At 44.6% G+C, this 26,810-nt stretch overlaps 1 protein-coding gene across 1 annotated transcript in view; it reads right to left on the bottom strand.

Moving 5' to 3' along the window:
* Nucleotides 1–314: 314 nt before the first annotated feature.
* TMEM178B (transmembrane protein 178B) overlaps nt 315–26,810 on the bottom strand; it is a 231,159-nt gene continuing 204,663 nt past the window's right edge. The window contains exons 3-4 of the mRNA XM_009932956.2: nt 24,894–25,031; nt 315–6,653 (exon numbers count right to left, since the gene is read on the bottom strand). Coding sequence (XP_009931258.1) covers nt 6,403–6,653; nt 24,894–25,031 — 389 coding nt within the window. The 3' untranslated portion in view covers nt 315–6,402. The remainder of the gene's footprint in view (nt 6,654–24,893; nt 25,032–26,810) is intronic.

Genomic DNA, 26,810 nt, shown 5'->3' on the forward strand with positions numbered 1-26,810 from the left:
ACACATATTTACAGGTTACTAGCACCCACATCGTGTGGGGTATGCATGTGTGTGTCTAAAGAAGGAGGAGGGTGAGGGTGTCCATGTGTATACACCCTACGCAAGAAAACTTTTGAAGCTGCTTTCTGCCACTCTGCAGGAGTGTTGATCAGTGAAGGAAAAATATAAAAATGCAGTCCTAGAAAGGACTGACAATTCCTGCTGCAGATGCTGCGGGTGACGTTGGATCGTCCTCACGTAACTCTACCAATGCCCGTCAATTCTGACCTATAGCAACTGCTGTTTGGCTTCTTTCCCCCCCCCCCCGCCCCACCTTCCCCTGGAGAAAACCTATGTGAGCCTCTGTTACTTTCATTGCAAGTCTTCTCTGAGCAAGCAAGGACAACTGATCTGTGATTCTGGAGTGCTTTACTAGAGGTGACCAGCATTTCATTTCCCTCTTGTGGCCTATATTGAGGCAGTCATCTAGGCTCTTTCTCCAAGTTAAATCCTAAACACGTGCAAGGCATACTGCAGTTAAATTGACAGCACTGTAACAGGCTCCAGTTCTCCCACTGGTGTCAACTGGAAGCCTGTCAGAGCCCCCCAGCACCAGCAGTAGGTTGTTTGTTTTAAAAGATGTTGCAGTCTTTAACTATGGCTCTGAAGAAGGCTGTAAGATTGGGGTATTAGCAGGGCAGACAGGACAGAAACCCTAAATCAGGCAGAAAAAAAGGAAAAGGTAACATTTGATGACTATTTCTTTCTAAAGCCAAAGATGACATGTTGCGAGTGTGTAAGCAAGCATTTCATTCTCAGTGTTGGTCTGGACAGTACCAAAATATTTTCTGAGGCACCTGATCTAAAACTCATGGGAGCCAAGGGGAAGCTTCTATGGACTTCAACAGACTATAGAACAGATGGATCGTATTCCTGCCTAGAACTGGAAACACTAGGGCTATAAACTTTTCAGCTTAGATTGCCAGAATCAAGATCTTATGGATCTGGCCTGGAGTTTGCAATCCAATTTTAGGCTTGTTTGAAACTCAGTTCCTGACCTTGGAAATCCATCCATCAGTAATCTTTACGTGCTGTTTGTGCTTCACGCACCCTTTGTACTCTTTGTCTCTCAGCGGTGCCTGGCAATCATTCAGAGCTGTCTCATTTTTTCACCTTGAGCCTTCCCTTGCTGGCTGGCTGAGCACAGCAGTATGGGCCATCAAAGAGTGCAAAACCTGGGGGCATGGAAATGCAGCGCTGGTTTGTGTGAATGTGCCTGAGCACTCCTATAGCCCTTCTAGGCCTATGTAGAGACACACAGAAGAAAGAGCTCAAATAATGTATGTCTTTATTTAAGCTATACTTGGTAACGTATAATTTCCTCTCCATTTCACTGCTGGCAGTTAGTTTGGCACTCAAGAATTAAGGACAGATTACAGTGATTTTCTCCTGAGCTCCGCTTATCAGTGGGGCTCCAGGGATGACCCTGATTCGGAGGTGCTGCATGGCGGGTAAATGGACAGCCACGGAGACATAGCCTTCCAGGAATGCTTGGGAATCTGAGATACCCCCTGAATATCAATCTTCTCCCTCACCAACGTTGTTTTATTCATCATCCGATGAGCCGCACAGCTAGCATGCCGCAGCTAAAACTGGTCCCAAAGGACTCCCATCTACAGGAAAGCAGAATACCTGCGCTCTCATCATTCTCTCCTGGGAGGATGAGGATCCTCTGTTTAGAGGACTCTGAGGGTCTTTATTTTTTTTCCTCTCATTTGTTACTGCAGCTGAATAACATTTTAAAAAGTAATAGCAGTTTTTCAAAAGCAATATTTCAAAGAAATTGCTCTGGTCACTGGTGGTTTGTGATCCACTTGTGCCTGTCCCTGGGGTAGAATGAAAGAAGAAAAAAGCCCAGCTAGAAATATAACTAGAGGGTCTACTATTTAGATCAGAGAAGATCAGTTGTGTGTTTGCCGAGAGGGAAGAGGGAGAGATGATATATACAGGTGACCAGTATGAGTCAGGATACACGCAAACAGCTTTAGCTTGAAGAAGAAGCTGTCCTGTACAGTACAGAAGATACAGAGCACATGGACTCCTGCCGTGTAGCCCCCTCACGTACACAGTGCTCCCGGCAGGAACGGGCAGCAGAACCTCCTGCAGCTAACTCGCTACGCTCAGAGGACAACCTCGCTGTACAACAACTGAGAGTCGCTACACGCAAAACCTCAGCCTGCAGATCGCCGTGGGTGGGGCCAATTCGTCCTGCGTCCCTAGGACTGGCGTTTCACGATGTCTGCGTTCACTGCAGTCGAGTTCCCCCACGGTCTCTGGAGCACAGAGGCTGTCTCAGCAGCGCGACACGAAAGGCCGCGTGCGAGAGCCTGCCAGCTACGGACCCCGCGTTACCAGCCTCACGGGAAGGGAGACCGAACACCCGCTGGTACATCGGGCTAGGACAAGAGCGTCACGTTATCTACAAGGGTGGGATAGGAAAAGCAGAGCGCGGGCTGGGCTCTGCAGGAAGCTGAACATCATCCAGGAAAGCACATTCTTAACTTTAAGCATATGAATAGTCTACCAAAGTTCAGGGGATTAGTCACATGCTCCAAGTAAAGTACACGCTTAGGCGCTTCGCCAGAGCAGATCTGAGGAACGGGGTCAAGCCCCTTAATGCTGGGATCACAGCTAACAGATTCCTAATTAACTACTCCTCAAACTAGAAAAGCAGACACTAGTCAAAAAGCTCAAATCTCTGTTCAGACATATTTCAAAGCCTCACCAAAATGCAGCAGCTCAGACTAGATGGGAGTGTGCTTCGGCTCAGGCCAGATGGAGACACTAGCCATTGCAATTCTGGATTTGGAAAGCGTGGTGGGGCTGTGACCCCCCCTTCAAGGGTATCGAAGCACACAGGGCTCCTCCCGGTTCTGTGAGTAGCATGCAGGGGAATTCACAATATCCCAAGGGGGTTTTGCCCTTATTTGAGGCAACAATGAGAGACTTGGTGTTTGGACAAACGGTCCCTTTGAGGATCCAGTTTGAGATTAAGGTTATCTGATCATCTGCTCCTTCAGATTCTTACTCCCATAGTTTTTATGAAGCTTCATAGCCACACAGGCCTTAGAAAGCCTATGCTATAGTGACTGAAAAATCACAGAACTGGCCTAAAGATTCAGGGTTAACACTTTTCTGTGGCAAATAAAAATAATCATAACCTTCTGCCACCATCGCCACGCACAGACAAACACGCAGGCTCATAGACAGCTCGTAAACCAAAAGCATCAGAGAATACTTCTTCAAGGCAGACCTAGTTTCATGCCAGCTGCAGAAAGAAAGGAAAGCTTTGAGAATCCATGAAAGAGCAGAATTATTTCCATTTCTTTAAACCTTACTGCTATGCCTCTTTCGAAACTGCCTCTGTGAAAGAAGACGCCCTGTGCCCAGCCCCGGGCCACGCAAGGCTGTACATCGTCACAGGAGCTGTCGTACTGCTCTCCACGCGCAGGGCCCGATGGCGGACCCCAGCCAGGTACCTCTGTGCCCTTGGGTTTACCTGGGTCACTCCGGGTATCTGTATGCACATGAAACACCTTCCCTATCACACTCGGCAATGCAGAGGAGGAAGAAAGTTTGCGTTCAGAGCTGTTTTAATGGAACACTGACCCTTTTTCTAAAGCATTAATCTCTTAATGAGGAGTTGTTTTTCCTCAGAATTGCTCTTATTTTGAAAAATTTCACAAAATTTTTTACAGGTCTCTTTTGGCTTTCAGTTACTGATTTTCTGCTTTCAGTTTTCATTTAGCTTTCCAAGAGCTGGTTTTAGTTTTAATTTCCTTCTTCAATCCAATAGTAGTTCATCAGGCTCCTTACCTAGTAAGCACTTGCACAGTCAAACGGTTTCAAAGCTTTTCAAAACCACTCTATTTGAAAGCCTTGCCAGAAAAAAAGAAATAAACCAATTTACTTAAAAAGCAAGTTTCTTCAAAAGGCATTTTCGATGCGAATAAATAAATACTTTCTCCAGTCAGATCTACTGGAGAATGAAATGACAAATCTTCAGTTGCCAGGGATGGCACTTCAGTGGCAACACACTGGCTTGGCAGCTGGCATTGGCATGTCTGGGGAATTTGTAGACCAGAGAAAGCAAAAGCTAGGGAGTTGAGCAAGAGTGAAAGAAACCCAAATCTACCCTATTCCAAAATGCCCTCCAGAAACTCCATTTCTTTGTGCACTGTTAATAAAGCAACATCATCACGCAAGGTGTAATGAGAAGGGGAAGCAGGGCTGGAAGGGGAATGGCTGGCTATGCAATTGTCTTGCGTAAGAATTATTTAGTGGTTGGATCTTTGTAACCCAGCAAAATACTGTTTCTTGCCAGCTGTATAAATGGCATGACCTGGAAATTAATGCCGTCATCAATTCAGCACTCACATTCTCCTGGTGAGTTTTTGTAGATGCAGAGGATGACTTTTATTGACTAATGAGGACTGATGGCATGCAGCTATCATGTAAGAAAGGATTGCTGGTACTATCCCTGAACTAAGAGCGTGTTGGGTTGAGCTGGTTTTGGGGAGGCCTTTTTACTTTGCCCTGTCTCCCCTTGCTTGTATGTTTGTCAGTGGTACCCTCACTCCTGCATATGGCTATTCAGTCATTGCCTCTTCAGACTCCATCTGGTTACACCCTTGGCCCTTCAACCCACCTTCCCCCAGCCACTGGTCCCCTGCGAGGACCCACTGCCCTCACAGCCAGAATGCTTTGCTTCCCCTCATGGCATTCACCCGCCTCTCCAGACTTTGGTGTTTAGTTAGCTCTTCTGGGACCTATGACCTGAAAGGTGGGAAGATCAGGGCGAAGGAAAAAGGAGACAATGGGAAGAGCAGTAGCAGGAAAAAGAGAAAGACCAAAAAAGAGGGAGAGTCCCATTTGCAGATTCACAATTATATCATACAACACTTCAGCTCATGGGAAATGGATCTCCATTCTCTGCATCTGACCCTTTTGCTTCCATCTGTACACAGTTCTCCCAGATGGAGAGTGGAGATGTCCACTGCACCGGGGTAGTTTCCAAAGACAAGATGTGGGAAGGTCTTATTTGGCATACACGAACACAACAAGAGGCGTCTCTTACTTCTCCCTTACAAAAACTAGCTCCCTTTTTCTCCTCGGCAATGGCTTTTGCCCAGTTGCCTTAAAACTCCACAACGGAAACGCGATGAAATCCCACTCCATCAAGTACCTGGGAAGAACAACTGCCAGGGCTCCCCCCACCTCCCTTCTCCCTGGTCGGTCTTCCCTTGGATCCACCATCCTGCACTCTCAGATGCTCCGTGAAAACAAAAAACCATCCTGAAATCCACCAGAGGAGACACGTTGTCTCAGACCTGACAGCTTTCCTCATGCTTCTGCAGTTGTGATGCCTCCGTCTTGGGCCACAAACACAGCATGGATGGTTTAGTGGACAATCACATTGCAACGTTTTAAATTTTCCTTTTTCTTAAAAAAAAAAATAAAAGAACAGGGAAGAAAAAGTTATACACACATGTATCACAGCATTTTCAAAAGGCCTTCTGCTGCATTTACGTTAGCAGTTCAGCCTCCGTTGTAAGCCTGGATGTAAGGCAGCTGGAAGATTAAAACCGCGTTGTTGGAAAGTCCGCTGAGATGTCCTCATGGAGTTTTTCTGTTGTTTTCTGTTTTCACTTTGTTAGGTCTGTTTATTATTATTATTATTATTATTATTATTTTCACTTGTTTGCTTCTCTCTAAAGTTTGGCAGGCAAAGAGAAAATCCTTTTCTGCTTTTCCCCACACATTCTGTCCATTTTGTTTTCTGTGTTTTAAGCAAAAAAAAAAACAAAAAAAAAAAACCCCAAACCAATGACAGGGCAGGCTTCTGTCATTTTGTTTTAAGAAAGAAAAAGAAAGTGGGTGGGTTTCTGATAATGGCCTTGAGGAGGTACGTTGTAGAGGTGGCTCAAATCCTTGATTTGTTCCTTTGCTTGCTGTTTGCATTCTCCCTTCTGGCTGCAACGGACAGGCGTTTTGTTCCCCCCATCCCACCCTCCACGTCCTGTACAGATTCTGGTTCCAGATCCCCCACACGGACCCCCAGTTCCCCTTCCCAAATGGCAGTAGGTAGGTGCAACTGTGTGTTCACTCGACCTCTAAGGTATGATGCTGAAGTTAAGGGTTGGGTGGAAGAGCCACGTGAGAGAAAATCTTTCCCATCGCTGTGAGAAAGAACGAAGCAACACAGAGTCCGGTGGAGATGTGAGTGCCGTGTTGGACTCAGCTCTACCTTGGCACTGGCATTAATTTGAGATTATATATATAATTATATATACATATATATGCATGTATAGGTATACATAGACACATATATATATATATGTATGTGTGTGTTTGCTATTTGTTTTAGCACACTGTCCCATTCTCAGGTCTAGATTTGGGGCAGTTGGTCCTGGGGACAGGTTGGACAGAAGGGGCCAGAGTGCAGAAGAAGCCAGAGATAAGAGTGAGGCCCAGGCCCCCCCACGCACAGAACATGGACCAGCCATAGCCATGGCTGATGTCGTCAGGAAGTCCGTACAGGTAGCGGGGGTAGCGGGAGAGCTCAAAGTTGATTCCAGCCACGCACGTGCACAGTGAAATGATGCAGAAGGTTCCTGGAGGAGAGTGGGAAGGGGAGAAGAAGGGAGGAGAAAAACAAAGAGAAGTTAGAAGAGCGACAGACATACCACTTTCCGAGCCGCCTGAGAAGAGCTGGCGCAAGCAGTAAGGAAACACCTAAGGGAAGATGTTCACATAGAAAGTGGCTTAGTCTAGTGGCTCCACAGGGAAGGAACTGAGTGCCACCAGAGCCCTGAATATTGATCTCATGCTGAGCAGAGCTGTATGAAGAAACTTCAACAGGAACAGTTTTTTCATTATGAGCACTTTCTTGGGAACCAGAATGCTTCATGAAACCACTGATTTTTCTGGAGCTTTGCTTTAGACAAATACAGAGTGAATCATCATGTTTCAATATGTTTTTTGGGAAAAAAAAAGCTTGAATTTTTTAATTCAATTTTTCAGTGACGGATTTTATGGAAGAGAATATTACAAAATACTTGACATATTCTGGCTCTGTTGAAACATACACTTGAAATTACTTGGGGGATTTTTTTCAGAATTTTCTTCTATCAAAATCTAACATCTTTCATTATACACCTCCCTTTCAAATACAACTTTCAAAATCTTAAAATCCCTCACAAAATTCAGAGTCTACCCTCTGCATGACTCCAGTCCCAATCTTGATGCCCTCTGCAGTGATGGGAAAATCTTCAAAATACCCTGTGCTTGTTTTCCATCTCTGCAGCAATATTTCATTTCTTCCTGAGAACACCGTGAGGACAGGCTTCATAACTCTGTCAGGTGGTAAGCGTTATGGAAAGGCACACGTATCAGATAAGGCTGAACCTTAGCCCACCCAGATGAGTCTAATTTTGATCTTTGGCCTCCAGCCTCATCAAAGCTAAACTCTGAGCTCCTGAAATGTCACAGTTGCCAGCCACACACACCAAATAATGAACAGCCACAGACGCTGCGCGCCTGTCTCAAGAGATAACAACTAAAGTCAACAAGAAGTTAGTAGTTTATTTTTCCTAATTTCTCCCTATGTGGGCCACTCTGAATTGCCTAGAGAGCCCTGGACATAGCAGGCAACCTGCAGGACGCGTGCTTTAGCAACACGCGTGGTCAGTCCCGTGTGTTGTCCCGCTCTTCATGCACAGACCAGCAGCACGCTACGTGTGCCACCTGTGCAGCACGTCCTGTGTCTGTCCAGCGGCAGATGCTGGTGAGAAGTCTCCTGCTCTTCCTAGTCCCATGCCTAAGACAAGCGCAATCCACAAAAGCAGCCACAGCAAAGCCAGTTTTAGTGTCAAGCTCCTTTCTTCTGGTGCCCTTGCCTTCTTCTATTCCTGTCTTCCCCTGCTTCTCTTCTGCAACACTTTTCCTGCTGTTTCTCTGCTGCTTTGCTCTTTTTAGTTGCAGTTGCATTGAAGAAATGGATTTTACACTCCCCATTCTGAAGACACAGCTAAGATTATGTAGTGAATTTCCCTGAAGTTAGGCTCAGAAACTGGGGGCATGTGTAGGAACCAAATACACCACCAAATATGTGTGGGCTTTCCACCATACCCACCTCCTTCTCTTAGTAGGAACATCACACAGGTCTAGAATCTGCAGGCAAATCTCTGTCATGGACCTGCTGTGAGACCACTGTCACAGCCCTCTCTGTTCCCTCTTCTGATCACTGCTTTGTCTATTTGGACTGTCTTTTCTCCAGTGTGTTTTGGAATGCCACTTGTAGACAGTCTCTGTTGTAAAGATCAGGGAATATGGGAACTCTCGGTGCTTCCCCTAATGCCATATATGGCTGCCAGATGGCCCAGGTTATTCATGTTATGATAACGCCACAGGGTACCAGCGAGGACCAGTGAGCTGTGGCTGTAGGTACTGTGCCTATTTAAATAAAAACAGCCTTCTTGCATCTCACCAGCACCCAGTTAGTCTACAGTCAGTGCTCTGGACGTTCGCAAAAGCCTTGTGAGATCCCGGGCTCCGGAGCTGTTTTCAGAGATATCCTACACTACTTCAAAGCACAGAGCGGGATAAACGGGGAGGTCTCCCTCCCAGAATCCCTTACTCAAAAGTCACGTTGTTTGACTGGAAACCACACACTCCTTTCTGTGTTTTACCATGTCACTCAGGTTATCCAGTAACATGAAGGTGTCTGGGAAGAACACGGTTCTAGTGCTAGGACTAGTATGTTGTGGGATCGGGTTAAAAAGGATCCCTCAGGTCCACTGTGCTCCGAATCACGGTCCACAGCTCATTTCAAACAGCTGCGGTTAGAAAATGACATGAAAGGCCTTTCTTTGCTAGCAAGAACATGATAATTTCAGCTCTCCCGAAATACAAGATTGTTAAGAGAGGTGGGTGGGAAAATCTGTGCAGCCAGACTGAAACTGCATTTGCGAAGTACAAAAGGGAAGGAAATAACTTTGGATTTCAAATATTCCCCATGCTGTCGTGCTTTGTCTTGGCTGTTTTGATCACAAGCTCTTCAATGCAATGCGTGTTGCTTACTCTGTATTCGAACAGTGCCCAACATATCGGCCCTCCACCTTGCTGGGGGCTTTCTGCCCCACAACAAACAACAATAAAGAAGAACGAGTAACAACAATAAAGAATAAAGCAAATCACGAGCATGAGGCTGCTTTAAAAAAAGGCTGCCCCCGTCCTGCCCCTTCGCTGGAGAATGTGCTAATCCCCCGCTGACAAACAGCGACTGCATGCACAGCGTTAGAGGATCCATAGTACGGACCGCAGCCCGCCACCCCCTCTGCTTCTGCAGGATCTCTTGTACGGCACCGGTTTATCAGCCTCCCCAGTGCGATTCATTACAGACACAAAAAATGCCATTTTGTACCACCTAGAGGAATCTTTGTGGCCATTATACAAGTCCTACGTGTTGTGTGTGTCCAGCCAAGCAAGGAAGTTCCCACCTGTAGTTAATGTGGCCTCTCACCAGGAGGGTTATGGATGAAAACTGAGTATGGTTACTACCTCATGACTGCTCGGTAGCTTCTCCTCATGAACTGGCAATCCTAACAAAAACGATCGTCCCTGCAAATTGCGCGATTGTTGGCCTTCATAGTGAAAGAGTCATGGGTGGAAGGGATGCGGAGACTGAGCTCACACTTGGAAATGCAGCCTCTGCGAGTCTGGATAAGACGCGGAGCTGGGATGGCAGGAGGAGGGAGGCTGTTGCTCCTGCCCGTGACGCTGCCTGCACTATCGACACGGCGCTTCAGAGGCAGCAGGACTGCAGCAAGTCATGAGCATCCCCACCCTGAGATTTTCTCCCCAGAAAATAAAGTGAACCCTTATTCACTTTCCTGGCAGATTCTTACCATCAGTGAGGTGCCCCCCTACAACTGCACTAATGCCCCAGATGCCTGGGCAGCCGCAGCAATACAAACTTTAATTTCTTTATGAAAAACACTCCCTATAACCGAAGCAGACGACCAGACCTGAAGGCTGGTGGTCCAGCCGTGGCACTGGCACACAGAAGGTGAATGACAGGCGGTAATATGAGCTCACCAGGGATGTGCTGGTATGCAAGGTGGACGGGGGAGATAAAGACCATCTCCTTCAGCAGCTGGGGAGAGCAGAATGTGCAAAGTTCTTTGTGCTGGGGTTTACACGTTAGCATCCTGAGCAAAAACACTAATGAAGGAGACAAGGCAGCAGCAATGTTTATGACAAAGGAAATTCACATGTCACTGCAAAACGCTTCAGTCAGGTGAGAGATGAAATTTCATGTCAAGCCATGTCTGTGCCACAGAAACTGCTGTTTGACATGTAGTCATACCTCCATCCTGACTCCTTATCAGACAGCCGCCGTTCCTCTCGGGCTGGTTTTGACAGCGCCTGTCCTGCTAACGGACTGATGATCAGCAGTGGTTTGAGCACCTGAGCTATTAAATACTTCATGGCTATCTTGTGCTTTTTCTTCATATATACTATGGGATATTAAACATTGTACTGGATGTCTCCTCCGTTTAGACTGGAAGTTCGTTTAGGACAAAGACGAACTTGTTTGCTACGTATGTGTATGAGACTGGGGTCCTGCCATCCTTACGGCAGGGGCAGACACGGTCAGGAGAGGGATGACTGCGAAAGGCAATTTTGTTGTTGGTCAAAGCCTAATTTTGTGTGGATTACGAGTCAGAGCCCTTTGCTGTAGGTGTTTTTAAGCATGATCATATCAAGCAGAGCCGTGGGCCTCTGCTGCTAGGAATATTTATTTTTCAGTAAGTGTCCCTTTTCTTTCCAAGCAGCTCAGTTGTGCGAGGGGCTGCAATGCCTTCATTTGCAGTTTTCAAACCTTGCCTCCAGGGGAGAGCAGAACTGCTTGTGAGTGAACTGATTTAAACACAAGCAGGCTCCAACCATCCATACCAAGTATGTTTGAATTTTGCCCCACGCTAGTGCCCACCTGAACCATGTCAGAAGCCAAGTCCTTTGCCCACAGACCTGGCTCGGCTTCCAGAGTGACAGAACTTGAGGGATTTCACAGGGTCTGTGGTGTTTTGTGAGACAAGAACTGCTGCCTTTCTTAGACACGCTGCAAGGTGAGCCTTCGTGACGCTGGTGCGCAAACAGACCCCGCTAGCAGGAGCTGCATCTAAACATCCTCGTGCCCAGTATTGGGGATGAGGTGTCTGACTGTAGACCGAAGGAGACATCGCCAATTCGAAGTCAAGGGAAACCCAAAAAGCCAGTAATTAAAATGATCCAAGCACCAAGCCCACCTCTGAGACCCTCCTCTCTACAAATCATTTCTGTCATTATTTGGAAAACATTTCTTCCACGCCTGACAGAACAACGGTCGCTCTCTCCCTGCCCCCCACGACAGGCAGAAATGACTCACGAACTAACTGTGCTGTCAGATGTACAAGGTAAACAAAACAAAAAACCCCTGATTCTTCTCCACTTCCCTTTTTTTGCAGAGATAGAGATGTCAAGTATCACTTACAAACACTAGCAGATAAAAAGAGAAACACAAAGCTATGGATTTTAAGATGTCTGAAACCAAGAAGTTCTCAAATAAATGCGAATTTCCACCTTTTAAAGTATTTCTAGTACCTGCGATTGATGGCAATTTTTTGTCCACCAATGTCTTGGAAGGAGTGCTGTTTACTTAATCATCATCACTTTTTTATTATAGGGTTATGGGGAAAAAATCTCGCAAGTGAAACAACATTATCTTTACTTTCTTTCTGCCCTACTAGTTTTTACTATTTTCAAGGTACATCAAACAAACAAATAAAATGAGGTCTGATTCTAAAGTGGAGTGTGTACCATTAGCTATTTAAATTATATCACAATCAAATGAAATTATTAAAGAATAAACCGAATTCCCTCCCAACACAGTGATGACAAAAGCCTTTTGGAGGGAGCAGTTTTGCAGTAAACTCCTTCTGCGCACGGATTAAACGCCTCAGCAGCATGCAGCTCTTGAGAACACTTTATTGCTCTGTGCATACACGCGTAGAATATAAATTATTGCTTAATTATGTACTGTTCCAGCAGCAGCAGCTTGCAGCATGACCGATAGGTTGCAGAATAGCAAGGGGTTTACTGGAAAATTGCCCTTATAAAAAAAGCTGAGATGGAAAGAGAAGTCTGACTGGGTGATGGAGATTGAACGCGGTGTCCTTGTGAGACCATAAACCCACCTGGGCTGGAACTTCATACATTTTTATTTTATACTAAGAACCAGTGTAAACTGCGGGGTCTACAGCGGTGCTAGGATATTGCATTATAGCCACTGCCAGAATGTGGTTTGCATTTGGCCTTTGGCCTCCTACCTCAAGAGGTACCCGCAGCATCCGTACCCCACCAGAGCCGCACGCCCGCTGCGTGCTTCTTCGGCAGCAGTGCCCGTCTATTGAATTGTCACTGCACAAGCCGTAATATGTTACGGCATCAGAGGACTATGTATCCTCTGTCACAACTGCAAATACTTAATGGGTGCCGTCCTTAGGCTCGTGTAAATCAGTATAGTATATAGAGCAATATTACAGCAGCTGAGGGCTGCTCTGCAGTTTGCTGTGCTGGCACAACTGACAGTAGTCTGTATGGCACACTGTAGCACCCTGCAGATTTGCACATGGTGACATTTTTGCTACCATATCCCACAGTGCACAGAACTGCCCCAGGAGTGGATACCCGTGCTGTGCACTATGGCAGCCAGTGAGCACCAGCTATGAGCAAGCACCCTCTGAAGTCAGGAGTTGGCACATAAGGCAAAAGCAATACTACTTAGTAGTAGCTAAACTTCATCTACGACCTAGCTAAAGGCACGTTGTTTTGGTAAAATGGACTAGGGAGAAATACGGAAGCTGATCAAAGCCTGACTTAAATAACCTTCTGATTACATTCACAATGAAGATTTCTATGACCCACCCCAAACAACCTAGCAATAATAAAGTGACCTGACTAGAGCCATTAAGCAAACATAATGGCTCATGAACTTGAAGCCACCACAGAGGAGGCAGCAACAATTGTGACAGTTGTAGTAGTGGGATGCGATTCAGTATTTTACTGGGAGCGGAAGGGAAAGCAAGATCTTTTAATATCAAAATGAATAAACATCCTAATCAAAGGGTAGTGAAATTATCCCATCGCTGTGCTGGCTAGCACCATGCCTGGCAACATGCAAAGGCTGCCGGCAGGTTTCTTTCATCCCCTGCAGAACGGACCTCCCAGGATGGGCCAGGCAGAGCCTAAAAAATTAAATGGAAAGGGCACTGGAGGTCTGAGCAAACTTGAGTGACTCCATCACATCTTAGATTTGCCAGATGACAAGAACATTAGTATCAAATGGTACCTCAGGCAGGTGCTTCCCATACTAGCACTCACCAGAGCTGAAGAGAAACTTGTGGGGTCAGGTTGGGTTTGCCTCGTCACATGACATCTCCCACAGCACTGGGAATCTACGTACCACATTGCATTTGGACTTTTAGCAACCAGGTCATTCTGCCTCTCTCCATGTAAGGTCTTTTTCTTCCAGCCAGAAAACTGAACCTCTCTCAGAAGGAACCTCAGAAGGAGCCTCAGAGAATTTGTGGAATCTTTTTTTTTTTTTTTCCTGTAGGAAACTTTAAATTGCTGAAAAGTCTTCAGATAGATGTTCTTCAAGACAAGTGAGACTGGAGAACAGACACAGCACAAACAACTTCAGTGCAGCCTTATTCCACATTGCCTAGTGTGTGCCACCAAAAATACTCTTAGACGGAATACTTTCAGAGCTGAAAGTGTAGAATTACTCACACGCCTTTTTAATCCTTTTCTTTGCTGAAGGCACTACTATAGAAGCCATTGGGAGCCCTGGGTGATGGTGGTGGCTACCTGATTTGGATAGTCACATATTCAGGTGCTGGAGAGAAGCCTATCCATTCATTTTTTCAAGTGACTGAAGGACTGTCTGGTTGTAGAACTTCCAGTTGTTTGTACTGAACGTGAACTGAGAACCTTTCTGCAAACGGCTATGGGCTCTGTCACTGTTTCCCTGAGCTGACCTGCCAGGAACAGAAAAACCCTTTCTGTATTAGTTAAGTGATACAGGTATTGAGATATCATAGCCAGAAATCAAAATAAGATGTCATTGTCTTATCAAAAAGGACCACTGGACACAGGCCACCCTTATGAAGTTTACATCGTTCATGTGATGCTTGCAAGCCAGAAACTACCCTGACCCCTTCGTTACTGCCTTCAGGGGTTGCATGCTGAGATCTTCTTTCCTGTTGCAGAGGAAATACCTCTGCAGCCCACACAAGTACAAGGGCATGATTTGTCTCTGCAACGCCTGGAAGACCCCAGCCAGGAAGAAATGAGGAAGGCCCCTCTCATCTAGTTTCTGCTAGGTCCAGCTGCTTTTTCTGTGGAATCTGCAGTGGCCAGTTGGACTCTGTCCGGGCAGATTAGATCAAGAAAGAGTAGCAGTGATTTGTCCAAGGGGAATGTTGCTTTTCTGAGTTGACAATCTGAGGAGCCAAGAAGGTGAATCTAAACCTTGCTTCAGTCTCTGCCTTTAACAACATCTGCCACACACAGAAATTTGCTCCTCATTCTCTCTGTAAAGAATTCTTCCTGTCTAGCAAATCATGCCAGTATTACTCTTCCTTCTGTTGCATGTGCAGTCTTCGTTCCTGGTTGATGCCAGGCATGCAAACAACTCGGCAAACTTTTTTTTTTTTTTAATAAAAAACAGCCCAATAATAAATGCCAGTTTTGTTTTTATTGTCTTCCTTTGGCCTTGATGCATATTGCCATTGGAATTCAGAAGCCGTTCAAAGCTGGTGACATTATTAAGGGATAAGGAGCAACCACAGAATTTTAAAATACACATAACTTGTTTTCCAGGGCTGTGGGTGGGAAAGTCTTTTGTATTGCTATTGGATCTGTCTTCCCTACTTTACTTCTACTTTAACTTGCCTTCTGTCAGCCCCCCAAAGACCTACTGACTTCCATGAGAAGGAAACTAGATTGCATGCCCTTCATAGACTGTGCTAGGTTTTCTGTTCTTGTAACTCTAGAAGGTACTGATGCTTCTGTCAGTACCTCCTGTCCTGGTGAGGGAGAAATTACAAGTCAGTAGAGCTGCCTTAAAATGAACGCACAGAGGAATATGAATGGTTCTTCTTGCCGAAAAGCCAGACTGAGCTGACTCCTCAGTTTACTGTATGCTAAGTTCGGGGAGACTGATTTCAGTTAAGATATGAAGAAAAAAAAAAAAAGTTTAATGGTGCACATACACTACTTGCCCTGTCTTTTGCTCCAGACTGTGAGATCTCTGTACCTCACTGTGAAGCCTTTCCTCTCCTTCTCCTAAATACCAGTGTTCTTCTGTGATCAGGTACAAGCTTGCCAGAATTGCTCATGTTGGCATTTCTCCACCAGCGTGCAAGTGCACATCTAGGAGCATCAGAAACAAGCCACAGGAAAACAAATCCAACACATTTGAAGGCTGACTTTGAAGTCAGCTGATAATGTTTCCATGGAGATCAAATGCTATGGAGTTGACAATGAATTCTCTCCTTGTGCCTTTTCTTCCAGGAAAAAAAAAAAAAAAAGACCTCTAAATGACTACATCCTGCAGTACAGCTGTGTTATTGATTGGAAAAAAACCCATGTCTATATCCCACCCCAATTCTCTTATGGAGGTGTTAACTCTTAGGTCCCGGCTTTTCAGGGCAAAGTCTGTCGGTATTGACCTAAAGAATTAGCTAAATACCTGAGATGTTGCAAAAAAATAGCATCTAATGAAAAGAGTATTCTGTGAGAAGAAGGACATTAACTCTGCTTTCAGACTTATGCTGTAGGGGATGCAAAGGTGGGTGTTATGATTCCCCTTGAGGAGTATTGCAACACGAAATTATGAAAGAGCTTTTCAGTGGCAGGTACACAGTGATGCACAGAAGCCTGTACAGTGAAAGTAGGTGATCTTTCTTATTTCCAGAGAGTCTCCTATTTATGGGTGCCAGCATTGATAAATAAATGCAAAATGTGTTCTCAGTGCCCCGGCAAGCGTCTAGAAGTAAAGATGCTACTCCAGCTCTGCCTTTTAAGCGTGACGTGTTGTCAGCCTTGTCATGCAGTCAGCTGAGCAGCTGTTTCCTAGCTTGGGAACGCTAAACAGGCACCCTGACATCACATTAAAACCCCAAAAGATGGCAAGGGGGATGTATGTCGATGTGGATGATTTCCTAAATGTTTAATTTTGAAGTGAAAATAGGAAATTAGATAACATTCAAAAGGAAAGTGATACTAATTCCTAAAGGATGATTACTAATGGCTAGTCGGTCAAGATGAAGAAGCACCTCCAGTCCTATTCACGTGTGTGGACTGGACGCGTACATATCCGGTGGACCTGTATCCACATATATATATATCTGGACAGGTATCCATCAGTGTCCAGGTTTGGAAATACGTAAGAAAAGAAGGGCCACTCTTTAGGCCCAGAACATAGCCTGAAACAGGACCAAAGAACATGACATGCAGCCCTGTCTGTGAGGGATACCGCAAGATGTGCAAGAGAGAGCTGCTTGAAAAGAGCGACTGACAAATCCTGAAAGCAAGGAAAAAGCATATTTTTAAAACCAGGCTAACTCATCTTAATATGCAGTGCTGGCCTTGTTACTTTACTGCCTGATGGGTACTGCATGGCTGCTTTGGGCTCTGGGTCTCATCACGGGTCCATAAAGACCTTCATCAGCTCCTTTTCTGCCTTCTCCAATACCCTTGTAATATGTTTGAGGGTTTTAAACAATCAAGAGCCTTAGAGAGGTTTAAACATTTAAAACCTATTAACGCTATACATTAACTCAAGTTCATTCCAATTCAAGGCCTTCAATCACTTTAGAGCATAATGCAGAATTTAACCTAAAGCACAAGGAGGAACAAGAGCGTCCATGTGTGGTGCGGAAGGCATGGCAGAGTGGGGACTGACCTTGTCACGCTGAGGCTTGTTTCAAAGACTTTCCTAACCAATTGATGGCATCTCTTGATACAAACCAGCCTTTGTCTCCATCTGGACTTCAGTCCACATAAGTCAGTTCCTAGAGTGGTCTGCAAGGAGTTTTGCTGAATTCTAAAGTCCTTCTGCAGTTATCATTAATTTAGTATCTGCTGCAGGATTAAAACATGATTGACATCTAATTTTTTCTAGTGATCCAACAATTTTTGGACTATAAATACTTTTCAAACTGGCAAAAGGATATCATGCCTTTGCAAAAGCTATATTTATGCCGAGCTTCACAGATTACAGATTACAGCCCCTTATTGTAGACCTCTCTTTTCGTAAAGATCACATGATGTTGCTTAAGCTCTGTATGCATACAAGTGTGCATTTGCACTTGCCTTTCCATATGGAAAAAAAAGAGTTTTATGTAAACTTTTTAAAGCTATTCCTTTTGGGAAAGAACCACATGAAACTGGACTTTCAAACAATAATATTGTGGAAAAGAAAAAAAAATGTCACAGAAAATATCTTTAATCTTCAGAGCCGTGATTGATCATGTCACCAGAAGAGAACATCCTGAAGAATGGGCAGAGACCTTGATCATTAGTGAGAAACAGAAATCCTAGGTGCCCTGTTAGACCCACTGCATTTCCAGATGAACTCCAAAGAATGTCTTTTACTTTCTCTTTTTGTTTATCTTTCTCTTTGCCTCCTCTTGGCAGCTGCTATGAAGGTACTTCGTAACCGCCTAGAAGATGTCAATCACAGAGCTTTGCCTTACACTTGCTGTATTAAATTGCTCCATTTTTGTTTCTTAAATTATTCAGCAGAGGAATGATTATTTTGAGATGGCAGGACCACAGTTGTGTAGAATAAACTCTTATTTTCTGCCTCTATGTGCTATTTTCAAAGTACAGTGAGTTAAATTTGGCACTCAAATGACTCAACAGCTGGTAACGATCCATGGCTGCAAATCCACAGATGCCTCAGTTGTCACCTACTAACATATACACAGCGCAGGCAAAGGAAGCACAGCACATAGGCTTGGGGATTTTGAAGACAAGACTCTCCATGGAGGCAGGCAGTGAAAGAGGGTATGGACGTGTGCAGCGCAGCTGCACCGACAACCGTGCTGCACGGGCTCCCGAGCCCGGCTTTGAAGTCCCCCTTTCTGCTGGGGTTTGCATCCCTCAGCACCAGCCTGGTCATCAGCTCCTGGACCCAGCTGGGCTGTGGCACACACGTTGGCACAGAGCCCCAAGTGCATCCTTGTCCCCTCGGCACCTTGCGACGGCCCCACGTGGAGCGGGGGGTGGCTGGGGCAAGAGAAAGTGACCTGGTGTAAACGGTCGGTTCAGCCTCTGGCTGCAGGGCTAATGAAGCAGTTTGTGGCTCACCCCTGGACTGAGGGAAGGAGGATTTTTTAAATATTTCTGAGAAAGGAGGAGGGTGGAAATGATTTATAAAAGGCTGTTTCTCCCTGGATTGGAATACAAAAGCAGAATGCACTCATACATTCGTGAGTTGTTCTTCATTTCGTTAATAAACATCCTTTCTTGTGTATCTGAAATAAAGCGTTAAATTGTGCCAGCACACCTGCATAACTTTACTTTTCCTTCCCTCTCACACATCTTTCCTGCCTGCTTATCTCTGCCGCAGCAGCCAGCACTGAAAAGAATAGGTGTTCACCTCGGCTGTGGGAAAAGATCTGAAGCTTTTGTAACCCTGACTGAAGTCCCGTGAGTACGGATGGGCTGCAAAGAGCGATGTCTCCGCAGCACTCCTAGGTGGGTCCGAAGAAACCCAAATCAGCGGCAGAAGTGGAGCAGGCAAACGGCACTCGAACCCCCGAGACTGGCAGATCATCGTCGGAGAGGAGGGAGGAGAGGATGAAAGAAATTCCCGATGTTTCTGAAAGTAAATGCTAGGTCAGAAAACCAGAGGGGAAAAACTCTATAGCACTGTTGTATGCGTACAGCAAGACGTTCGGGCCTTTCAGTGACAGTAAAGAGGGGAATTTTGGACTCCCAAGCAAAGCCCCAAGCCCAGTATTTCATGCAAACATGTCACTAGGCAAAGACAAGAAGTGAGCTGCTATGTGAGACTACAGATCATTTCATTACCGATCTGCATGGTGAAGCTAACTCACATGAATAAGGGTATTTAGCAGCTGGAATAATTTCCAAATAGACTAATTAGAGACTGAATTATTAATGGTAAAATTTATAATTGGCTCAAAGCAAGGTTACAGCTAGAAACACACTTGACTTTGCAAGGAATAATGAATATTTGCAAGGCTAGTAAAATTATATGCTTCTCTAAGGAAACTGTTGGCAAATGGGGAAAAAACTCTAAAGTGATCCTAAAGTGCATGTCACGAGGCAAAACTGGCAGAGACCGGAGAAGAGCGAAGAGAACAGGTAAAACAGTAAACAAGTGCAGAGATGATTTATTGCATTTATTTGCAATAAATTTGGAACAGAATAAGACAAGGCAGAAGTCTGTCCCTGAAGGGCCGCCTTGTTAGGCATGCAGTAAAAGCCCTGTTTCCATGAAATGTGATCTCCATACAAATTACAGAATTACAGAGGGAAAATACACGAGTGCGCAGCTGAAGGACAGAGCTCTGATAAGGATGATCAAACGTCGTTCTTTCTGGGTCTTTTAATACATTTACAAAGGCAAGTGATGTAGCTTTGGCCAGGGATGTAATCTGCCCAGGGATAATTTTGTGCTGAAGCAAGCACCGGAACATGATACTGGAAGTGCCATTCTATATTTCCAGCTGGGAGAAGGGAGAGCAGCTCAGCAGGGAGGTGCGCCAGGTAGGGAAGGGGAGGACGCAACCACTGCCGAAACACGGGAGCATGCTTCCATGGGGCAATCCCGCCACCCCACTTTCCCCATGGCAGGCACTGGCGAGGAGGAAGAGGGTTCTGGAGCACTGAGGTACAAAGCCAGCCCTGCCCTCAAACTAGAAATAAAGCAAGCCACGTGGTGTCTCAAAACAGCTAACTGAAATGAAATCAGCTGAACTGGGAAAACGGCAGGCTCTCAGAGATTGTCTTTAAGAGCTGATTTTATAAAGCAAGTACAATAACAGAAGGTGTGGTGAGGTTGGATTTGCATGGCTGTGGAAGGACAGTCGACCCGGCAGAATCTGAGATGCCGAAACAAGAAAACCCCATGAACGAAAGCACTGGAGAGCAGGTGGGAAAGCCAATAGTTAGATGGATATATAGCTTGTCTGCTTATCATGTTACAGGAAACATTCTTCAACAATTTGATGAAGAACTGAAAGGAGGGATTCCTGAAGATGCAGGAATTTGCCTTGGCAGAGTTGCCAGTGTGCCAATTCATAGCATCCCAGCTCTTCGGGGCTGGAAGTAAAACTGAAATTTGACCTTGACCTGGCAATAATATTACCCACTGCTGAGGGAGTAAAGACACCAGTCAAATGAATTGACAGGTTTGCCATGATAATAAAACCAAACAAGTCAAGGATTTGGATACATTCAAAAGAACTTCTCAAAGCCAGAAAATGTGAGTGCTACTTGCTGATGAGGTCATACCTAGACTTCAAAAAGCAAAAGCATGGTTTTGGTGCAAGTAAATATACTTCGGTCAAAACACACCGTATGAAATGCCCCACGTGCATTTCTTCAGGCAGGTGTTTAACTGAATTCCTTTCAGACTACTCTAAGTACTTGACGTGTCTGAAGGCATCAAGTTTGCCACAGGACTCTGACATTTGGACGTAGTGTTACAGATGCTTCTAAGGTTCCAGAAATTGTTATAAAATTGCAAAATTACTGGGTGACATGCTCAGTATGGAGCTTTTACCGGTGCATAGATTGTCAATAATTTGCATGTAGAGAAAACACAAGAAGCTGCAAAAGGGTGTGCTTAGAGTCATGTATAATTTGAGTATGACTCACTTCTGTAATAGAATTAAACAGTCTCAAATAAGATGCAAAAAATGAACTAGTCTCCATGAAACGTAAGAGCACAGTTCCAAAGGGAGGAACTCCAAAAGAGAAACTCTCCTACCTTGCAGGATAAAATCATACTGACAATACTGAAATGAAACTACAACAGATAGTGCAGCTCTGAGTACAGCAGGCTATGCAATGGTGGCATCATGCAAAATGAGGTCAGATCTGCTAAACAGAATTTGCAGTATCTATCCGGCTCTGGACAAGATGAGGGACTGAAAAAAAATCCTACTATGGCCAGGCAAATGCTGCTGTTCAGGATAAGGTGTCCAAGTACAAATTCTACAATAAATACGGAAAATTATGCAAAAGAACTTTAGAAGCCATAAGAGACCTGCGATTGCTGTTGATACAGATACATTTGGACTAAACAGGAAAGATACATTATTAATAATTTTGAACTTGTTACAAAACATGTTGAATAATAGTGTAAAACACACTCTAAGACACGGTATACACGTCCTGGATTCCAGATGAGCTAATACCAGATAACAGTCTGCATTTCACAAATGATTTATTTCAGCAATTAGATCAAGCACACTAAAGCAAGTCCTTACTAGGCTCTGCCACATGGGCTAGCAAGAAGACTGTTCAGTAAATACAATAAAGAACAGGAGGTCCAACAAAGCCAAGTCTGGTCGTGTTAGATTATCATAGCACACTTCTCAGTGCTCCACTGAGATTACGCGGTCAAATAATTATGGACAATAAGGGACAAAACCCATAGATATGGTAAACTGGGAATGTTTAATCATTACAGAAGAGCTATTTGTCTAGGAATGAAAACAGAGCAAATGTTACAAATATAGCCAAGACAAGCAGTGTTGTAAATGGACGGGAAACTTAAACTTCAGGCTGATTATACAGCTACCAATTTAACACAGTCTCCTCTCATCTGCAACGACCTCTCGTCTGCAATGAGGTCAGATGTCATAAGTCTCCCAAAGCATTTTTCCCATTACTGGACCAGAGAAAAAGCTGAATAAAACTAAGAGGTACTCTGGCTCCATGCATTTTGAGGGCCAACAGGATGATATCTTGACAGCGTTTATGCCATGATGGAAGTAAAAATTTGTACTCAAACACCGTCCAGCAATAGAAAGGTTCAAATTGAAAGATTCATTGGCTGCAGAAGGAATGACTAAGTAACATATGACACAGTCTGAAAACATTGATAGCTTCTGACTTTTAGATTAGATGGCTCTAGTTGTGTATTTTATTAACTGACTGCTTCAGTTTGTAGATGTCACTTTACGCGCGTTTTCTGTTAAAAGAAATCTGGAAAGGTATAGCAGCTGCCAGTGACTTGTGCAAAACAAGAAAGAGAGTAACCTTTTGTAACCCTGATCCACGTGTCTACGCTGGAGCGGAAAATAAGTTTGATCTCCTTCCAACACAGCTTTATTAAAAGTATCGCACATCTTGACAGAATTTGGCAGATAAAATAGTCTGCTGCCGCTCATTTCAATTAGTTTCAGATTCCAGCTGCTGGATCTTGTTATTCTTTTGTCTATTCAGCTGAAGGGCATGCTACTATCAGATGGCTTCTCCTTGCATAGGTACTTCCACACTGTGTTCAAGTCAATTATAAACCTCCTGTTAAACAGTTTCAAGCAATTGGCTTTTTGTGGCATGCTGTGTTTTTCTTGGTTTTCAGGCCTTGAGTTATTCTTGTAGCTCTTCTACAAACCTCTCCCAAACTTCCCACGTCCTTCTTTAGTATGGACACCAGACCAGGATATCCAGAAATAGCTTTGCTTTGCCCAGAGATAACCCCACCTCATGCTCTTATTGCATATTCCCATCAAAACTGGCACATTTAGCAGCCACATTGTACTGAGAGCTCCTGTGCAGCTGGATGATCCCAGCACCCAGGACCTTTTCAGACCTGCTGCTTTCTGAGAGGCAGGCTCTTGTTTGGCGAGAATGACTGACGCTTTTTGTTCCCGGTTGCGCGACCTTGAATCTGTCTCCACTGAATCGTGTATTGTTTGAGCATACCAAGAGATAGCTTTGTGACCCATCTTGTTATGGTTACACTGAGTCTTGTTTCACCTGAAAACTTTTATCAGCCATCTTTCAAATCACTGACAAACTGTTTACTAACATTAAGCCATTAACTAATCTCTGCAGCTGCACTAGAAACTCTGCCATATATATGGAAAATTTCCAGTTAGTAAACAAGACTTCGCTAGTTTCTCATAAATATAAATTTTCTGTAGTTATTTCATATGGACCTAATGTTTTAACCTGAATGTCGTGCTGTAGTAAGTTAAATACCACACGGATATCTGAACATATTACGGTAACATAGCCCATGTGCAAACTAAGCTTTTAATTACATAAGAAATACCAACCTAACTTGGCAGACTCCTTGCCCATAAAGCATGGACACCCACAGCAAACCATTTACAGACATCCACACGCAGACCAGTGTGTGCTTGCACAAGGTATTAGCAAACTTCAAATGTGTTTATGGGCACCGAGAGAGCTAGTGTCTATCTCACCAGCACCAACAGCACTGGAACATAAATATGTGTTACTTGAGCACTTAAATCCTCTTCTGGGACTACAGAAGCTTTCTTATATTTCACACACTTAGCTGTGTCACACCACAATGCAGATGAACAGGGGACCAAATGCATTGAAGGGATGATCTGCCTGGGGGGCAAAAAACCCAGCCAAACAAAAATCACCAGCAGAGAAAAGAAGAGAGAACAGGAGCAGTGCCATTCACTTTGAGACATTCACCCAGTGCTGTGTTTGGGACTTGATTCTCACACCTTTCATTCAAAGTAACTGTGTGTCATGAAACCTGTTGATAACAGAAAGTTGGATGGCATCTTTAGTAACAACGGCTGGGACATTACACGGGAAATATTTGAGGACCTTGAGGGCTGGTGTAGTAGAAATGGGAAGAAGCTCAAAACCACAGAGTGCCAAGGCATGTACCGGGGGAGAGGGGGATAAATAGATCCTCTGCTGTAAATTGGGAGATCGCAGTAGGAAATCACAAAGGAGGAGAAAGGCCTGGATGTATTATCCAACTGAAGGATGACTGTGGGTCAGCAGCAGCATCAAAAAGGCAAATACAACCACAAAGTACTTTAGGCAAGGAATTTCCAACAGAGAAAGGGAACCATCATGTCACTTACTCAAGGCATTGATCAGACCCTGTTTGGGAATGGTCCTTCTCATCTGTATTTGAGAAAGGTAAGTACAAACAATAACAGGAGGCAGAAAGGGCTGCTGGATTGATAAACTGGTCTTACAGAGAAAAGTCTACAAGAAATTGCATGTATAGAGTGGGAAAAGGATAACAGAGGATACCATTGTTCTTCATAGGTACATCAGAGAAAGAAAAGAGACACAAACTAGAGGTTGCATTTGACTCAAGAACAACTGATGAGGAATAAATATAGGTTAAAACTTTGAGTACAGTTTGTATTTATTGAAGTGTCCCACTATAAAATAGGATAGTGGTGGGGATAACATCTGCCTAATCTTCAGATTTTTACTACTAAGTTTATTAAGCTTGTTAAGTTTGATGGTGATGGTGTTGGGATCAACAACAGAGCACTGGACTAAATAATTCAGAAGGCCATTTCCAGTTCTGTGACTTCTGGACATTGTTTTGTGATAGAAGTAATATGTAACTACGGTTGGGTTATCCCTGATGTACACCAGAAGGAGCCTGGAATGACACCAATTCCAGATCACCTACAACAACTGTGAAAACGTGTTTGCAGTGACTTAGAAAAGGAGGGACATGTGGAAAGAGGGCACATGAAAACAACAGGAAAACACATTTCTTCAAACAGCTACATCCTTACCTCCCATGAGGAAGAGAAGCCCTGCCACATACTGCATAAGGCCTCGATCCCAACAGCACCCCAGCACCCCGATAATCCATCCAAAGAGGATGATGGCCACAGCCATGCCCATGAAGCCAGCTGTCATCCTGCGCAGATCTGCAGTGGGGAAGACAGAAAAACAACATGTGTGTGAACAGTGATCAGCATCATCAGAGGTTCGTAACAGTCTTAATCCAAAATGCTACTGATCTGCAAGGTCTTCAGTGTGTTTTGGCATGGGATGATTTGCGTAAGGATGGTTCAGAGGGAGGACAATCCATAAATTATTAGCTTGGGCTGGGGAAAGAGAGCAGGTGTCCATTTCACCACAGAATGAAGCTCAGTGCAGATGCACCCAAGGGACTTGTGACAACTTGATCAGGAGTTAGAAGTTGTGAAATGGTCTTAGTGCAACGCTGTGTCTAATAGCTCTGGTCTCTGGGTACTAGCACAACACGTGTTCAAATCCTGCCTTTTCATCTGCATCCTTTACTCAACTGCATCCAAGGGATGTACCTGCTCAAAACGATATGCAAAGCAGTCTCTGCGCTTTGCTCCAGTGCAGATATGATGGGGGATTCACCTCGGTTGTGACCCCCTCTGTGACCTTGGGAAGTCATTGATCCCCTCTGGGCCGCGGCTTCCGATGTGTCAGTTGGGCCACAGTGCCTTGCTGTCCAGCAGAGGCATGTGTGAAACTCGGTACCTCCAGGATGGCGAGGCACCCACATGTTCTGGTGTCAGAGATAACAGAGGCACTGCAGATACACAGCTGGAGCACAGGGCACTTCACTGCCTTCTCTCATATCGAGATGGTGACCTTGTCAGATTATAGTTGGTGAGGACGTTTCTGAGAGCTCCAAGGAGCACTGAGAGCAGGAGGAGGGAAGGGGCCTGAAGTGAAGCACTTTGTGCTCTGCAAGTGGGGACTGAGTGCTACATCTGATATGGGTGCATGGAGTTGACCTGTATTTATTTCATAAATAAAGCAAACAGATTCCCAAGACCTACTGTAAGGAACCCTTAAATTAAGACCCAGATATATCACATATTTGCCTTCTGCAAAAATGATGGGACTGCTGGGATCCCTCCTTCTGCACGTGCTGGGGAAAAAAAATCTTCACAGCTGTTTTTGATGTGAAATCTGGGCAGAGAGACCACCTGGCAACTGAAATAGCAAGGACTATAAGAGCTAAAGAGCATCTTTACACGCTCAAATAATGGAACAGATGGGGGCATCTTCACTAACATTTTGTTCCCTGTCCTGCTCATGCATGCATAGAAAGTTTAAGCACTGATATGTCAAGAGTATATGTGCAGGGAAAATTCCAGCCAAGTCAGCTCTCCAAACATTTGTTTCTTTCTTGAAACTATTTTTTTTTTTTTGGCATAGCAATGATTTCACTTTCTTTCAAGAAACAGAATGCTTATGACAGGGGGAGGAAGATTTGAAAACTGTGAATCATCCACCAGTCTCCGTGGCAGCTTTTCTCCTTGGCTGGCCTTTGACTATTTCTCCGTTTCTGTTATTTTTTACCCTTTTCCCACAGTGGATCAAAAGGACCACCAATACCAGCAGCGCAGATTCAGTGAACAGTGATAAATTAGCATCATCAGAGGTTTCTAAAACTCCTTTTCCAAAATGCTAAGTGTCCACAAGGTCTGTAGGTGTGTTGGGACAGAACGATTTGATCCAGTGGAGGGCAGTTTACTCAGGGCTGTGTTTGTTAACAGCAATTCTTACGCAAGATCGAGTTGCAGAACGCAACCCCTCCCTTGAAACTGTAACCGGTTCCTGTAGATTGTCACTAATTTTTGCAAGGGGTCCCTCTGACAACATAAGGATTACCAGGCCTTCAGCCCACCAGTGACCAGGGCCCTTTTAACAAGATCTAC

This window comes from Opisthocomus hoazin, chromosome 8 (assembly GCF_030867145.1).
Source record: "Opisthocomus hoazin isolate bOpiHoa1 chromosome 8, bOpiHoa1.hap1, whole genome shotgun sequence".
Taxonomy (NCBI): domain Eukaryota; kingdom Metazoa; phylum Chordata; class Aves; order Opisthocomiformes; family Opisthocomidae; genus Opisthocomus; species Opisthocomus hoazin.